Below are 17,798 nucleotides of genomic sequence, written 5' to 3'. Positions count from 1 at the left end.
ATTTTCCAGGCAATCATACCCTTGATTTGCAAGTTTTTCAACCATACCACATTATACTCTACCATACTGCCTTTCAATAAGGAGTCATGTGAACATTCTGTGCCATTCTATTCATTTCCGTTCACTTGTAAATGTCCTTTTATGAAATGCCCTTACTGAGTATTCGATGTGAGTCCAGAGTCTCTAGAGGCCACCAAGAGGCACTCTTCGGTTTCCAACCTTCAGGTGCACACAGCCAAGATGGCCAGATGTCTTTTATTCCTGTGACTCATTTCCCTGCACACAGTCTTGAAGCTCATCAAATGCAGAGCACCCTCCAAATTTTACAGAGTTGAGTACTGATCATTTTCTGTTTTCACTCTTGTAGAAGCAAAGATGCTTTATTTGGCTACCTTCAGATCTGAGTTACATGTGTAATACAAATAAGAATCACTGGTACAGAAGCAAACATCATTTTACCTTCTGATTATGGACTGTGAAAGGGAAAATTAGAAATGGGAAGAGCTGTCTTTCTCCTCCCACACTGTCTCTGCTCTAGGCTTCCACTGTTCCACATAACATGAAATGTTTTCAAAATCTCCATCTCTTGACACCCATTTCCTAATATCAACTCCAGGTTATCTATACAAACCACTTTCAGGGATGGGTTTAGCTCTCTTATCGCCACCCTTATATACATTTTCTGGGTAAGAATAATTGAGTCTGGTGCTAAGGGAATAAGAGTCTGTTTGCCTTCTGTGCAGTTGGAGAGATCTCTAAAGTATGGGGCTAAAAGCAAGGGGCAGGAAGAAGGAGGTCTGAGGCCTGTGAGGTTTCCAAGTTATACTGGTGCAATGATCTGGCTCCCAGAAATCAAATAAAATTTGGGGAAAATGGGACCTGGCAAAATGCTGACCTCAGGGAGGTGCCTTCTTTCAATGCCTCATTAGTAACTCCAGAGTGTAGAGGAGATTCCATTACCGTCAAAATTGACATCTTGGGCCCATTCATTCTTTCTATCTTTGTGAAACGAGTAAATGTTCATGCAGACCCTACTGTGTGCCGAGGAAGCATTTTACAAGAGAAGTCCAGTGGACTTGGGTTCAGAAGTCCAGAGTTTACAGCCTCCTAAAACTATTTAATGGACACACAGCAAGTCATGTAACTTCTCTGAGCCTCGGTTTCTCCACTGGCAAAACTGAGGATAATAATTCCTGTTCTACTTCACTCACAAAGTGTTGGTGGCACTCGAATGAGATGTTATGTGTGGCAGTGCTTTGTAGTGCTTTGTAGTCCTTTGTAGGTTAACCTGTTGAGTGCCATCAGTCCACCTGTTAGGTGCTGTGAGAACACAGAGAGGAACGACCCAGGCATGCCTGTAAGATGGGCATGAGGACAAATGCTTGGCAAACTGTTATTACTGATGCATAGCAAACTACCCCTGAATTTAGTGGCTTCAAGCAACAGTATCTCACAGATTCTGCAGGTTAAGACTTTGAGTAGAGCCTGGCTGGGTGATTTTTTGCTCCTGGTGGCATTGACTGAGATCATTTAGTTGCACAGCCTGCTGATGGACCAGTCTGGAAAGTTTAAGAGGGCTTCACTCACATATCTGGCACTGTGGCAGAGAGGTTGGAAGGCTGAGCTCATCTAGAACTATCTTCCAGGGCACCTACATGTGGCCTCTTCAGTGTATGGTTGGATTTCTTACATGGTAGCTGGCTTTCCCCGGAGCAAGTGTCACAATAGAACCAAATAGATGTTGCATGGCCATTTAGAATGTAGCCTTAGAAATCACACGGTGTTTCTTCCACCATAATTTATAAATTACACATGAAACCAGTCAAGATTCAAGGGAGAGGAGAGGGGTTAGGCTTCACGTGTTGATGAGGACATGGTAAAGCCACATTCTAGAAGAGCATATGAGATAGATGATTTTGTTGCTACTCTTGTGAACACACAATCTGGAAGATTCACTCCTTCGTCCGACCACAATGATCCACACATACCCCTTTACATGAAAAATAATCTCATTCCTTCCCTCAAGAAGCCCAGAGCCTTGTTCCCTTGTGGTATTGGCTCAAAGTCTAGGATCTTGTCATCTAGATTAGGTCAAAGTAAAAATGAAGTTCCTTGGTTCAGATTCTTGGATGTAGCTTTCCAAGTGTAGTTCCCCTCAATCTGAAGACCTCAGTCTAAAGAGACAAGTTGTCTGACCTCTCCACATTCAATATATGTAACGATAAGACCACAGTAGTATTACTGCAATAAACATCCCCATTCATAAGAGAGGGAGGAGATAGGAGGCACATAGTGGTCACTGGTCCATAGTAATTCTCATATGCACCTGTGCTCATGTCATTAGCTCCTTAATTAGGGCCTGTTACTGCTTCCCACAAATGATTCTCTGTCTGATCTCCTTTGAGCTCTTGATTCTGCCTCCTAAGTTATCCCTACTTTTCCACAAAGTGTGTACTCTGTTTGCAGCTGTGTCATTTTCACAGCTGCTTCCTGCCTGTAGGAGCTTGGAGATCTGAAGTCTCTCTTCCTTTTTCATTCTCTCTGTCCCATTTAGTCTGACCTGGATATGCTTCTGTCATTATAATTCTGTTAAAAATTGTGTGGGTTTTTATTACGTGTGTTGTTTGTTCTCTATACCAGATGAAGACCATACCCACAGTTTTCTTGGAGTCGGGCTCATCTCCATCTGGAGCTCCCCAACAGGCTGTGATGGGGCACAGTAGCTCTGTTGTCTAACAGAGATGGTCTGAGACACACACCTTTCAGATTGTAGAGATTGGTCTCCCTAAAAGGTCTATCAGATGCTTTCCTGAGTATTTTCTAAAACCTTAAGAAAGGATTTTACAGTCGTACCCTTGATTTCATGGGACCACATTTTCTGGGTAGTATGTGGGATTTGTTCTTTGCATTGAGAACCTCTATTATTTTAGAATTTTTGGCTAGAAGAGACTGGGGTTGAGAAAGTTTCATTTTTGAATCCTACAAATCCTGGCTTCTATATATTTTCTCTAAATTTTGCTTGAAAACAAAATTCCTTCTGTACTTCACCTAGGAACCATTTATGCATCTGTGCTTACAAGATGATACGCAGCTAAGAGGAAGCAGAATACTATAAAATTCTGATTGATACTTTCTTAGCCAGATCCGTCAGCTTATTAAGTAGATGTTCCTTATTATTGCAGGTGATGGTTTTGTTAAATTTTCTGTCACTATATCACAATGGTACTGTTTCCTGCAGCTTCCAGTATTATTTTCTCGCTTTGCTTTAAACTCTCATAATCTGTGCCCTCGGGGTTTATTTTGCTTCTACTAAAAGTCTCCTCAAGGTCCTTCTAGGTTTTTCTGCTACATCGTCTCAAAGCCAATTCTACATACTTCATATATTTTTTATAGTGACACCACATTTCCAGGTACCAAATTCTGTTCAAGTTATTACTACTGCATAACAAATGTACCCAAATTTATTACTGTAAACAACAATTTCATCATATCTTATGTATTCTGCATGTCAGACATTTGGTTAAGGCTTGGCTTGACAATCTTTTAACAGTATCTGAGATCATTTGGTGCTACTTGTCCAGCTGATGGGCTGGTATTAAGGGTTCAAAATGCTTCACTCACATGTCTAGCACTTTGGCAGAGGTAGCAGGAAGACTGAACTCATCTGGAACTGTTACCCAGACTACCTACATGTGATTTTTCCGGTGTTTTTCCCATGTGGTTTCAGGGTGTTGAACTTTTTACATGGCAGCTGGGTTCTCCTAGATAAATGATTCTAAATGGGGGTCTATTATGTCCCCCAGGGGATATTTGACAATGTCTGGAGATATTTCTGGTTGTTATTCTGGTGGAGGGGATGCTACTGGCATATAGTAGAGGACAGGGATGCTGCTGAACATCCTACAATGCTCAGTACAGCACCCCCCCCCCCCGACTCCTGCCCCTCCAGCAAAGAACTGTCTGGCCCCAGATGTCAATGATGTCAAAGTTGAGAAGTCTTGTCCTAGAGCAAGTATCTCAAGAGTCGGGCAGAATCTTTAATGGCCTTTTTTAAAAACCTAGCCTCAAAGACAAGTAGCATCAGATTCAGACCAGATTTTAAGAGAGAGGAATTAAACTTCACTTCTTGATAGGGCGTGGTGAAGTCACATTATAGAAGAGCAGGTGGCGTGGGAAATATTGTCACAACATTCTTTAGCAAATACAGTTTGCTATGGGAACTGTCAAGGAAACCTGAATGTAATCAGTGCCATGAAAAAGGAGCAAGGGTAAGGCTTTAAGGATGTAGGAGGATCTGTCACTTTTGATTGGAGAGATAAAATGAGGCTTCTTGAAAGGATAACAATTAAACAATTTTTTTAATGATAAATTAAATCTTGAAAGAAGGATAATGTTTTGAAAGGTTCAGCTAGAGGGGAGAGCTCTCTAGACAGAGGAACAAGAGAAATAAAGGTGTCAATTATTAGAGACTAGTAAACTATAGCCTTTGGGCCAAATCCAGCCTGCCATTTATTTTGTTTATTGGAACCCAACAACACTCATTGGGTGGTTGACCACAGAGGCCATATTTCCCAAGAAGACTAAAGTATTTGCTCTAACCCTTTATGGAAAAGTTTGCTGACCCTTAGACTAGGTTACTCATTTATTTGTTTATTCATCAAAAACTTGTTAAGAGTCTGCTATATGCCAGGAATTGTATCAGATATTTAATGCATGGTGCTGAGCAAACCCAAGCAAAACACCCTCCTATCGTGGAGGGTGATATTAGAAATGATAACATTTGAGAGCTATAAAGAAAATAACTAAGTCTTGCGCTTGAGAATTTGGAAGAGTGACCTGGGAGGCTTTATCAGGAGGATAACTCATTGGGTAAGATCTGCCAGATGGGAAAGAGCCAACCATAGGATGTGAAGGATAGAGATAAGAGTTATCAGGGAAGCGAAGGGCACACACAGAGTTCCCAAGGCAGGAAAGACATTGGTTTGGAAGAGTAACTGAAAAGTGGCCAGCATCGGTGGATGCAGGTGGGACGTGTGGCATGAGATGAGGTTGAAGGGCAGGCATGGACCAGGGCTTGGAGACTTTTACGGGCTATGAAAATTATATATGCTTTTAATCTGATTTCACAGGGAGCCACTTGAGAATTTTAAAAAGGAGAGTGAAATAAAATAATTTTCAGTAAAAGAAGAAAAAGAAAGAAAACTCTGGCTTCTGTGTGGGGTTTCGATAAAAGGCAGTTAAGGGAGGCAGTGAGGAATAGGTAAAGCAACTTATAAAAAGATTCCAGGTAAGAAATAAAGATGGCACAATTTAGACACTGTGCTTCTCAAACTTCACCGTGCCTATGTGTGACCTGAGATTCTTGTTAAAATGCAGACACTGACTCAATAGACACAGAGTACAGTCAAGATTCTTGGATTTAAACAAGTTCCCAGGTGACCTGGCATAGACCACACATTGGGTAACGAGGGTCTGGAGGTAAAGACATAAAAAGTGGGTTTTAAGAAATGTCTTCTGAATCGTTCATTTTACTAACATTTTTTCATGACTCAGAGTCTTAAAGTAAATTGGCAAAACAAAACCAGGAAAAAGAGAAAATCCAGCCTGGGCACTTACAACCATCATAAATATATCAGTGCTGAGAAAGCCTTTTTGCAGAACTTGAGACATGGGACGTACCTGGAGGCTTGAGTTTCAGAAAAGTGTGAAATTCTGACCAGTTAATGAGGAAGTATGCAGGGGATGGTCAATTTCATTAATTTTTCTAATAAAATTTTATTGAGTGAGTTGAAATGAAGAACAGATAATCCCTGCCATACAAGAGACATAGTAGATTTGTGAATAGATAGACATGGAATTGAATGTATCATGAAAAGCATTTCCACCAGCATCAAATGCTATGGGATGGGGTTGCCAAAGGGAGACACTTACTCTTGGTATAAGGTGCAAGGAGTGATCTTTAAATGGTGACTAGGAGTCAGAGAACAAAGAAAGAGAAGAGTGTTTCAGGGAGAGGAGAGAGCCAAGAGTTTATAGCGAGTATGGTGAGAGACACATGCTGCCTTAACAATGCAAAGACGCCTAGTGCTGGCTGTTGGGAGGTACCTTGTCAGACTTCAGACTGATGTATAGTGTAGAGAGTGTGGATGGTGCCAGTGATTCTAGTGTGTTCAAATTGGCAAGAATTCTGTAAGCTGCTGGTATGGACCTGGGCATAGTAGAGACCTAAAAGCAAAGAGAGTATTGTCAATAACAATAACTAATGTCTATTAATAACTGATAATAGGTGAGGATATTTGATGCCAGAGAAAGCATATGACCAATTCAAGTAACTTGCCATAGGTGTCCAGCTTGGCTTGGCTCACTGCAAACACTGCCTTTGCTAGAACATACCATTTATTTAGAGAGACAAAACCAACACATCTAAAACATTTAGAGAGAGATACAAAATCAACATTACAGTTACAAGCTAGATTGCAGTGCAGTTTCAAAATGAAAATAGCTTTATTGCTTTTCTTCTGCTTATAAGAGCGATGCTTCCTGTCCATAAAACAATCCATACATCATGGGATAGTATAGTACAAGAGATAAACATTCCCATTGTCCTACCCAAGGCCAGAAATAGCCACTTAAAACTACCTTTTTGTCTTAGGCATGCATGTGAACTATCACCCAAAAGGAAATAAACATTTAAAAGGTGGATCATTCTACATACAATGTTATGAAATATGTTCTCCCCCACACACTGAGGAACTATTTGAAGGTAAAGCTGCATTCATGTTCTTCCTAAACCTTTATAAAGATACATTCAGTTCTTCTAGATTGATAGGTAATTTCTTGGCCACTTGATACTTATTTAACTTCAGCTAGTCCAAGAATGATGAACAAGTGTACTGACATCAGTCAGAATTAGTATCATATCATTATCCTTGCTTTAAAAGTCATCATCCGGGGCGCCTGGGTGGCTCAGTCGGTTAAGCGTCCGACTTCAGCTCAGGTCACGATCTCACGGTCCCTGAGTTCGAGCCCCGCGTCGGGCTCTGGGCTGATGGCCCAGAGCCTGGAGCCTGGTTCCGATTCTGTGTCTCCCTCTCTCTCTGCTCCTCCCCTGTTCATGCTCTGTCTCTCTCTGTCTCAAAAATAAATAAACGTTAAAAAAAAAGTCATCATCCTTGCCAAAAGGTCATAGGTGGGTCACTTGAGAGGTTACTGCCACTACTTCATCTCTCCAGCACATGGCTTCATCCCTTTCCAAATTACTAGCAGTGTGTGTGTGTGTGTGTGTGTGTGTGTGTGTATTTGTGTTTGTGTGCAATAAACTCACTACTTTAGGTATACACTCCTCAATCATCTCTGACAACTCCACATAGCCCTTCTTCCTCTTTGCATTCAATACCTTCCTCCAACTCCCGACCCCAGACAACCACTGATCTATTTTCAGGACCAACAATTATTGCCTTTTCAAGGACATCATGTAAATAGAGTCATAAAGCCTTTTGTGGCTGGCTTCATTCACTTGGTGTGATGCTTTTAAGCTTCATCTGTGCTATTGCACATGTCAGTAGCCTATTGCTTTTTATTGCTGAGTAGTATTCCATTGTATAAGTATGCCACATTTTGTCTGTCCATTCACTGGTGAGCATGATCAACATTTGGAATGTTTCCAGTTTTTTGCTATTATGAATAAAGTTTCTATGAACATCCATATACCGACCCCTGTGTGGACATACTTAATATGAAGTGTTTAACTTTCTAGGAAATTGCCGAACTATCTACCAGTGTGGCTGTACCTTTGCTTTCCAGATCCCCACCAACACTTGATAATGTCAGTCTTTAATTTTGGCCACTCTAAGGAGGTTAGTGATATGTCCTTGTAGTCTTGTTTTGCACTTCCCTGATGAATTATGATATTGAGCATATATAGTTTCATGTTCATATTATCCTTCCACATATTTCTTGGAAAAATGAGTCAATTATTTTTAAAAATTGCAATTTCTTCTTATAATTGAGTTATAAGATTTATTCATATATAGCAGATACAAGTCCTATAATATTATAGATACACATATATCTGATATTGTCCTACAACTTTTGGATGTTCTGTTCTGTTTTTCCTTCTTCCACTCCATTCCCTAAAGGCTTGGAGGAAAGAGCTGATGAATGGGTGTGGCCTCTGTTGTGTCTAGGCTCCCAGGGAGCCTCACTCTCATGCTAGCCCACACTTGGCCTTTAAAATTTTGGTAAAATTTCAGTCCTTTTCCTTCTTACCCACTGTTACATCTCTTGTTCCATACTCTGCCAAAGATGAAACATTTCTTGTGTCCTGTGACTCTTTGGAGGGGCTTCTCATCTTTTGAAATTCATGATGGTTGTGTGACCACAGGTCGCTTAGAAGCTAAATTTTTTTAAATATAGTTTTGTTGATTATCTGAATTTTTGTTTGTTTCAATGAATGCAACGTTGGCTGATTTCTACATCTTAGGCAGAGTGGAACTGCCTCTGTCCTTACTGTTAATGTGACAGAAAGACTCCATCACTGGCACCACTGGAGTTGGGTAGTCCTTCTATCCCTTTGTGGGCACAGTGAGTCCTGTGTGTCTGTCCTTTTAGATAATGGAGGCTAGCACTGGGGCATGTTCATGGTCTCCATCACGAATGACCTAGTTTCCAATATTGATGGCACTTCTGCTAGTTTTCCTGGTTCTCCTCTCCAGTACCATTGTGGAGTGGGGGAGGGAATATCTTTCTCTCATCCTTGCTAATGGTTTTTCATTAAGCCCCCATTTGTGATAGCTCTCTGGCCTATTTTATTCTTCTTTTCATTTTCTCATGGCTCTGTCCTCTGGATCTTTAACACAAATTCTGTAGGGATTTTGTTTTAAGAGTGTGTAACTTTCACCACATGTTCAATTCCCTGCATACAGGGTCCTGGGCTGAGACTTTAAGTTCTCCACTGTAAGTCTTTCACTCTCATGTGAGTCTCCTCTTCTCATTATAGTACATCTGGCGCTTCAAGAGTGGTCTAATGGGTACATCTGACCTGATGGTCATCTTCTATGGTTCATACTCTCCAAGGCCCATACCTTAGTGGCCCTGATATACTGGAATTCCCAAATGAACTTTTAAATTAGACCATACTTGAGAAACCCTGGCTACAAATTATATTCTATGCTCAGATTCTTACATTCTGTTTCCAAGATGCTCTTTTGTGTCTAAACATGTCCCTGCATTTAGAAGCTTAAAATGTGCAGTTGACTCTCTGAAATCATTGCTGGCTGAATGCACCAACTCAAGTTGATTCAAGATGTGGGTTCCCCCTTTACGCCAATCCCACCCAGGGCCATGATCCTTTCAAACATATACTGAACTCATCTATTCTCTAATAAAAATGGATGATGGAACAAAAGCTAATAGAGGGGTTATGGTTTTAGAAAAGTCCATGCACTGCCATGATTATAAACCCACTGTGGCTATCACTACTGATGCCCATATCCCAGCCAGGGCTGTGTGCTCAGCTGAAAGCAGTCACTGGCCAATGAGGGTATAGCTCAAATTGGATTCCAGCAATGGCTGTGAGGTATGACCAACATGGTCGTAAAAACTTCACTTCCTTCCTTCAGTGCTCTCTTGAGATAAGCTTACCACCGAAGTGGTTGGTCACTAGTTGTAAAATGTGAAATATAGGTTATTGATCTACTGTCTTGTTGGATATAGTTAAATATGAGATTTGAGATGAAGCAAACCTACTTTCTTTCCTTCCCTCACTCTCTCCCCAGGAATTGGTGAGGCTCTGTATATGGAACTGGTCATATCCTGTGTCTGGGCTGTGAAGCAGTTAGACTGCTTCTCCTCTCCTTCCCTCCTCCCCATGAGAAGAGATGGCACTTCAAGAGACCTCTGTAACTAGATTATAGACCACAAAGCCCAGTCTTCCAAAGGAGGCCTGTCCCATTTATGGTTAATAGCCCTGCATTTATTAAATACAGGACCACAGAGTCCCAAATCCCCACATCTCACAACTCAAATGCTAACGTGAAGAACACCCCGATTAACTCAGGAAATATATTTTCCTGAGACCAGTGGGTTATGAAATTTATTCTCCAATTGGCTGATCTCTTGAACAGTTGTTTGTCATAATCAGATTTTGAGACCATATATCTCCTCTCAAGGGATGATTGTGCTCTAACCTCTGGCTCCATCCATGCTTCTGGTCTGGGTAGAGCAGACCTCCTGGATGAATGAGAACCAGAGCTGTCTTATCAAATAGTGGCAGTTCTTGTATTGTTTAACAGTGCTGGAAATTAGTTTTTCAGGCACTGATCTTGACAGGTCAGCTGTCAAAAGTGGGTGTCTGTGGCCATAAAATTCATCGATCCCATAAACAAAATTCTGTCTGCAAAATACAAGGGGAAGTCAGAGTAGATGCACTTATGTACAAATGAAATGGTCTGCAGCTGTATGAGTAAGTGTCAGGACTTCTACAGGGGAAAGCTTTTTCTGGCTTCCCATTTATCAAGCCTATCAGCCTCATTTGGTTTCATTGACTTAAACTTTTTCCTCGGCATTCTGAGCCAAGAGAACCAGGCAGCCTCAGGAAGGAGGCAGAATACAGTCTCCTAATTTTGATCGGTGGCAAGCTTGGAAATCTATTTAAAGGCTTTATTTTATTTTTAAAAAATCCCCCTAGAGTCTTCTGTTTGGACCATGGTTTTTCTGGTCTTATATATCAAGTGTTCAGAGGGATGGCTCAAAAATGATGAAGGTTTGGGACGCCTGGGTGGCTCAGTCGGTTAAGCGTCCGACTTCAGCTCAGCTCATGATCTCACTGTTCCTCAGTTTGAGCCCCGCGTTGGGCTCTGTGCTGACAGCATGGAGCCTGGAGCCTGCTTTGAGTTCTGTGTCTCCTCTCTCTGCCCCTCCCCTACTCCTTTCTCTCTGTCTCTGTCTGTCTGTCTGTCTCTCTCTCTCTCTCTCTCTGTCTCATTAGAAATGGTGAAGGTTTACTGCTCTCATCTTAAGCTTCGGGTAAGCACACAAGGCTTTGTAGAAATGGGGGGATTCACTCAGCCTGGGGCACTCGGCTTCAGGCTGATGTGAGGGAATAATAAACTTCCCTGCCCAACTGAAGGATCTTGGATCCTGGAACATGGTTGTACTTTGATGTGTTTGAAGGCAGAATTTTGGTTTCACTTTGAAGTATCTTTTCTTTCTCTGTCAGAGTACAGGATGCCCTGAAGGCCAGGGAGAGAGAGGTCTACATTAAAAAACAAAAACACACAAAAATAAAAACCTTTAAGTCCTAAATACTTTCAGACAAAAAATAGGGGTAATTACAGGCTTGGAGGATTTTTTTTCTCTCTCATGTAGTTGAGCTTTGATTTAAATGGCTTTGCCTTAGGATTGCTGTATTTCTTTCTTGGTGGAGAAGGATTGTCTTCATGGAGCTAGACCTCAGCAGTAGCCACTTCCCCATCTCCAAACCCAGTAGGCTCATGGGGTCCACACCATCTTGGAGAGGTCATAGAATGGGAGATGTCATGCTGGATGAACCCACAGTTGCCTCTTCTAGGCATTAGGCACCCCTTGGCCACAGCTCCTGGCAGCCAAGGGGACTGATTTATTGGATTCTGACCCTCAGACTGGCCTTGACAAACAAGCAAATTATTTGACTTTGATCACTCCCCTCCATTCAGTCCTTGGTCATACAAATACATGTGACAGGATTTTGTCACATATACTAGTTATTTCAATCAACAGCTTATTTTCCTTCCTGTGTAAGTAGGTGAAAAACCTGTTGAAAACATATAACACTGTCAAGAAGTCGTAATGATTATTCATAATTCTACCACCTGGATATATAACCATATTACATTTTAACAAAGCTCCTCCCATTTTTACCACCACCCTTTTAAAGAAACATAATTAAGGTTTTATTGCACAGTTTTTATATCCTGATTCTTTACTTTGTCATTATTATTTTATAACAGATTATTTCAAAGCAACTGTTTCTTTTGAATAGCCCCTGAACATTTGGTAGGCAGGGAAGTTACTTTTATTTTACTTTTTATACAAGAAAATGGAATCTCAATGGAGTCATATTTATTTTAAAAATATTTGTAGACTGCCTTCTGTGTTTTAAGCACCACAGTAAAACATGCTGTCTGAGGTCGTTCAGGTAAGTGGTAGAAACAACCAGAATATCAGTCAGCTGACTACTGAACATATGCTGCTTTCATATCTCCAAGTTCCTATCTTCTTCCCCAAATCTTTACCATACAGAGTAAGTTGACATTTGAGAGAAAAACATGGCATTCAAAGCAAGGTTGGAAACTCTAAGATGAGAATAAGCAAGGTAAGGTCTAGTCCAATGGCCCAAATTTCTAGACAGTTTATGAAGACAAGGTTTTAAACCCAGTGGACAGGATAACAAACCCAAATAGCACAGTAGGATCACGGACTGAGGTCCAATATGGAAGACACTGGAGATGCTTTCTACTGCAGCTGTGTATAATTGGAAATTGGGCCAAACATTGCATTAGCTGTGAGGAATGTATGACACTAATGTAACATCTTAAATAGGGGAAACTGGGTGTAGGGTATATGGGCAGTCTCTAAACTGCCTCTACAACTTTTCTGTTTATCTAAAACTATTCTAAAGTGGAAACTTATTTTTAAAAAATATGAATAAGAATGTACCAGACCCAACCAAAGAGGGATGATATTACAGGCAGAAGGAACTACATGTAGGGTCAGGAAGAAGCATGCTGTGTGAGGTGCATGAGGAAGGTGCAGGGTTTGGTGGGGTTGGCATAGACTGTGCCTACGTAAACTGAAGTAAGCTGATGGTCAGGCTTGGATCTCAATGAGGAAGGCCTTTCTTTTAGGCCAAGCTTCAGAGTGTTTGAATATATTCTGTAGGAAATGGGAAGTTGTTCTAAAATTTTCATTGACACAGATCGTGTCTCAGTTTGTTTATTACAAGGATACATATCAGCATGATGGAGGAGGTTATAAGAGAGAGAGATTGGGGGTAACGAGATCAGTGAGGAGGCTGTGGCAATACTCTGGGGCAGAGGTGCTGCTGCCTTGAGCCAGGCAGGGGGCTAGAAAAAGAAGGTTGTATGGACAGGCATTGAGAGGCAGAGCCCTTCTCACAGCTGAGCTAAAACTCTGGAAGGACAGGGCTTCATTCCAACTGCTTTTTCCTGTGCCTCCGTTCTCCATTCCTATGACTGATTACAATCCCACTAGACAGCCAGGTAAAATTTCTTTGATCAAGGCCAAACAGGGCCCCAGTCCAGGTGCTTGCTCATCTAAGCCAGGGTAGCACAGAGTTCAGATGCCCCTTCACCTGTGCCAAGGGGGTTTGGCAGCACGTTAGGAATTCATGTCTTGCTGCAAGGCAGAATATCTTGTACTTGGAACTCACATGTTATCATTAGGACAAGATTGCCTTCATTATGACTCTCTCAGTCATTGAGGTGGTCCAAGGGACCTTCTTAACACCACCCAACTCAGTCGGTGCAGGTTACCCATCAGGGCTAAGCAGCTCCAATGCCTGATAGTTATGCGAATAAGATGCAAGCAGCCCAAATACACATCATGAGTCCCCTCGTCCATGTCAGAAGGTCCAAAGAATGTAGGGAATCAACACCTTGACTCTTTTTGTCTGGGTTTGTCTCTTCCCTTTGACCAGAATTTTGACCCAGATGCAGGAAGTGATTCTGGGTCCCAGTGCTATTTCCTGAGACCCAGTGGAGAAATAGCCATGAGCTTTCATTCTGATGATACCAGTTACCAGAGCATGGCATCTTTGCTATCCTTGAACAGGACTTTGGGTAGATTTTAACTTTGCTCTTTACTGCAGTGCCTCTGAAATTAATTAGTGGTGGCTGTGAGGAGCTCCTCAGAGCACATGGCCATGCTCTTAACTAAATGATTCATTCATCACCACTAGGTATCCTATTACTTAGGATGGAGTGAGTCTTAGTTGGCATTGTGTGCAAAGTGACAGCTGGAGTTTCCACGTTCCTTTTAAACCAGGTTACAACCATGTATCTCATTCTGATGTTCCTGCTTTAGGTCTTGGGGTTCTAGTATCTTCCAGGTGGAATGGTCCTACAGATTTTGCAACTGTGGCCTCACAGTCAGAGCTCAGTGTGCAGACCCTGCTGTAGACATCAAGGCTACAGGACATGCTGGGAAAATAGAAGTGTCCTTAGGTGGTACTACTGGTGGCTTCTTTAGGACACCTGGTGACATTTCTCCACAGATGAATAGTTCTTCTGTTCAGCCTAACTAGGGTACTTGTGGACTTTTTCTGATGAAGAGTAGATGCTGCCTACAGTGGTTTGATTATTTGATTATTTAACCCCTTGCTACTTAAATGGTGGCCATAGATCAGCAGCAGCAGTGTCACCTGGGAGCTTGTTAGACAGGAATAATCACAGGCTCCAGAATCAGAAAGTGCATATTAAATCCCTGGATAATTTGTGTGCATATTATAGTTTGAGGATCACTGCTTTAATCTATAGCAGTGGTTTACAATCCTGGCTGTGCATTAGAATCACCTGGGAAGCTAAAATATTCATATCTAGCCCACTACAGACCAATTAAATTTGAATCTCTGGGGGTGAGGCCCAGCCTTCAATATGTTTAAAAGCCTTCTTAAGAGAATCTAATATGTAGTGACCTAGAAGAACAGGGTTTCTCGATGAGGATTGCTGGGGAAGTATTAAAATCCCTCAGTGCTGGGATCCTGATTAAGTTCCCTTGAGATGGGGGCTGGTATCTGTATTTTGTTTACATTTCACCAATTAATGATTGAGAATCATTGATCAGACAAAAAAGTTCATCATGGTTGCCCGGACGCTACAGGGATGCAGAGAGGGGAAGCAGGTCCCAAGAACTTCTGTGTCTCCTATTGTTTCTGAGCCAGGATAGGGTATCCTTGACCACCTCAGGGTGCCTGTCAGAGATGCATCAGCCTATTGGATAAACTCTGCAAGCTCAGGAAAATATGGTGGATCAGAGTATGTGTATTCTTAGCCTATACCTGCATATCAAGCAAAATTATGAAATATGCATTACAGTGAAGACAGGCAGTGAGCTCTTGACCTTTGCACTAGGCATCAGGGTGCAAAACAAGCTGTACATGTGGGTCTTTGTTACCTGGTTCACTGCTGATTGTCATCCTGCCCTGGTGGCAGCGATGGCTGAACTCAAGGGCCCTCTGGCCCAGGCAAGTAAAGTTGTAATTAAGAAAGAAGACACTTTGTGGGAGACACAGTGACATGACCTCAGTGAACAGGCAGAATAAAATTATACAGAAATATTCATTCTAGAAACAAGTTCTTACCGATTGGTTTTATTTTAAAGACGTGGCAGGTCCTTGAGTTCCAGATGAGCTGATGGAAGAAGTGGAACTTTCTATCACACCTGTATTCTTTCTAAGGTTTGAAGATGGCTCTGAGTGTCTGGGAAATGGATTGGACTGCTGTCCACCTCTGTGCCTGACTCAAGATCCCAGTTTAGGAGACGAGTTCCTAGGTGCACACAGGTGCCCATTCTGTCCCTCACACTCCCTTTTTCCTTCACAGTTGGCGACGTGGGACTCAGAGAAAGGTCTGAATGGCAGCCTGCAAGAGAGGCCCATGGGCAGCCGCCTCCAAGGACTGACTCTCAAAGTGGTGACTGTCTTGGTAGGATCATGGGCATATTGGGGAGGTTCACCATTCAGGATTTTGAGCTAGAGGCTTCTCTCCATTTGGTTTAATACTGGGTTTGGAGAGAAGGGGATCTTGAGTAGTGGCTTGAGTGTTCATAAGGCCTCTTTGGCAAATAATTTTGCAAATAATGACGTAAGAGTAAGATCGGAGATTCTGCCCCAGGGCCTTCTATGGGAGGTGACTGGGCTGCTCTACAGAAAGATCACAAATCTGGATCCACTGCTGGCCCATCTCTACCTGCTCCTGGATGTAAACAGTATGTTGACCTACTCATGGTCCTTAAGAGAACTTTGCTGGTAGCCAGAGTCCCCAGAAACATGCTCGGAGGAGGACATTCTTCCAACACCCAATCCCGCTGATGACCCCCATGTGGCGCAGACTTTATAATGAAAACCATTTGTTGCAATTTTTCTGTATGGATGTCCTGGAATCATAGACTTTTAGATCTTTAAGAGATCTTAGAATCATCTTCTTTTCAATTTCTTCCTTCACCTTTCCAGAGCTGTAGGAGACATTTTAGATTTACTTCTTATCAGCTGGCCAGACATGGTTCAAATGTCCCCTCTGTTGCATCAGGCACTGACATCTCCTTGGGTCTAGAAGCCTTTGGCAGCAGTGTTCCTGCATTCCCTGAATGCACATCACATAATAGGCATTATACCCACCCCCCCACACACACACACACACTCCCAGTTAAATTAATGAGGTATGTTCTCTGAGGCTATTTGCCAAAAGTCCACTGTTGGTCAGTTTCACAGGATTGTGGCGGGGAAGGCTGAGGTGTTTTCCAGAGGACTGCATGCCCTACAGGAGCACACATGACAAAGCACAGAATGTGTGAATGTGGCTTTGGGCTCGGACACTGTGGGGTTTAATTCTGTCCTGTCCTTTGACTTATGGTATGACATTCTCCCATGAATCAGAATCCATTTTCTAGTACAATCTGATAGATGTAATTCTGTCTTCTCTCAATCAAATATCATAGAGCTTTTATTGTAGTTCTTTATCCTGGATGAGAAGTAACCACAGTTCTTATGTGGGTCCTGAAGAATTATGGCATTTCCTAAGGACGGAGTCCTGAATGTCACAAATGAAGGAATAAAAACAAATCATGTCATTCTGGCAATGGGGTTCTGGGCAGAAGTTGGGATGGCATCACACAGGACAAGTAAATCTCCATTCCTCCATCAATATGCTGGTTGCAGGGATCTTCCTATGTACTATGCTCTGAGTTTCCATAAACTGCTTTAAAAAAGGGCAGAGATGTTCAGACTCCAGCCCTAAATTGCGCATATACATGCCCATGTTGGGAAACATTCTAAAGCTATGATTCATCAGGTTGATCTTTCCAATAATACCCTGGAAATATATGTGTTAATGAACCTGTTATTTAATTGAAGAACATCCATTCTGTTGTCCTCAGGAAGAGCCTTTCGTGATGGTGGCTGAGAACATCCTTGGACAGCCCAAGCGCTACAAAGGGTTCTCCATAGATGTCCTGGATGCATTGGCCAAAGCTCTGGGCTTCAAATATGAGATTTACCAAGCCCCCGATGGCAGGTATGGTCACCAGCTCCATAACACCTCCTGGAACGGAATGATCGGGGAGCTCATCAGCAAGGTAGGTCCCAAAAGCAGGACCATGGGGAGGGGCACCCTAGTCTGCCTCTGGGGTGATATCTAAATTTGATCCATTAGGCAGTTAGAACCTTGGAACTAACTAAACAAACTACAGCCTACCACTCACTCTTCACTCACTAAGACTCTCTTTTCTTCAACCCACCCATTTCTGCTCTTTTATTTTTCTCATTTCCTGGCACTCTGTGTTTTCCTTCAGTGCTCATTGCTGTCTTTCCTTTTGAGCCTATCTGCTGAGCCTGCTTTATAATACACCTTCTTGAAACCTACCCCCATATTTGGGCTGAAATAAGAACTTAGTTCTCATGGGAAGTTAATGAATGCTTATTTTCTCCCTCATGACCCACAGGTGGGGTGTGTATATGCAAGTGTGTGTATGTGTGTGTGTATGTGTGAATGGGTGTGTGCATGTGTCTGTATTGTTGTGTGTAA

The 17,798-nt window shown here is 42.2% G+C and overlaps 1 protein-coding gene across 2 annotated transcripts in view; it reads left to right on the top strand.

Moving 5' to 3' along the window:
* The window catches only part of GRID1 (glutamate ionotropic receptor delta type subunit 1), a 691,121-nt gene that overhangs the window by 556,765 nt on the left and 116,558 nt on the right, over window positions 1-17,798 (top strand). For both annotated transcript variants that reach the window (XM_047826480.1, XM_047826481.1), the window contains exons 9-10: window positions 15,600-15,701; window positions 17,152-17,349. In XM_047826480.1, the coding sequence (XP_047682436.1) occupies window positions 15,600-15,701; window positions 17,152-17,349 (300 nt within the window). The remainder of the gene's footprint in view (window positions 1-15,599; window positions 15,702-17,151; window positions 17,350-17,798) is intronic.

The sequence above is a fragment of the Prionailurus viverrinus genome, chromosome D2 (genome assembly GCF_022837055.1).
Source record: "Prionailurus viverrinus isolate Anna chromosome D2, UM_Priviv_1.0, whole genome shotgun sequence".
Lineage (NCBI taxonomy): Eukaryota > Metazoa > Chordata > Mammalia > Carnivora > Felidae > Prionailurus > Prionailurus viverrinus.
The sequence above is the reverse complement of the archived record's forward strand: the minus strand, read 5'-3'. Positions and strand labels throughout refer to the sequence as shown.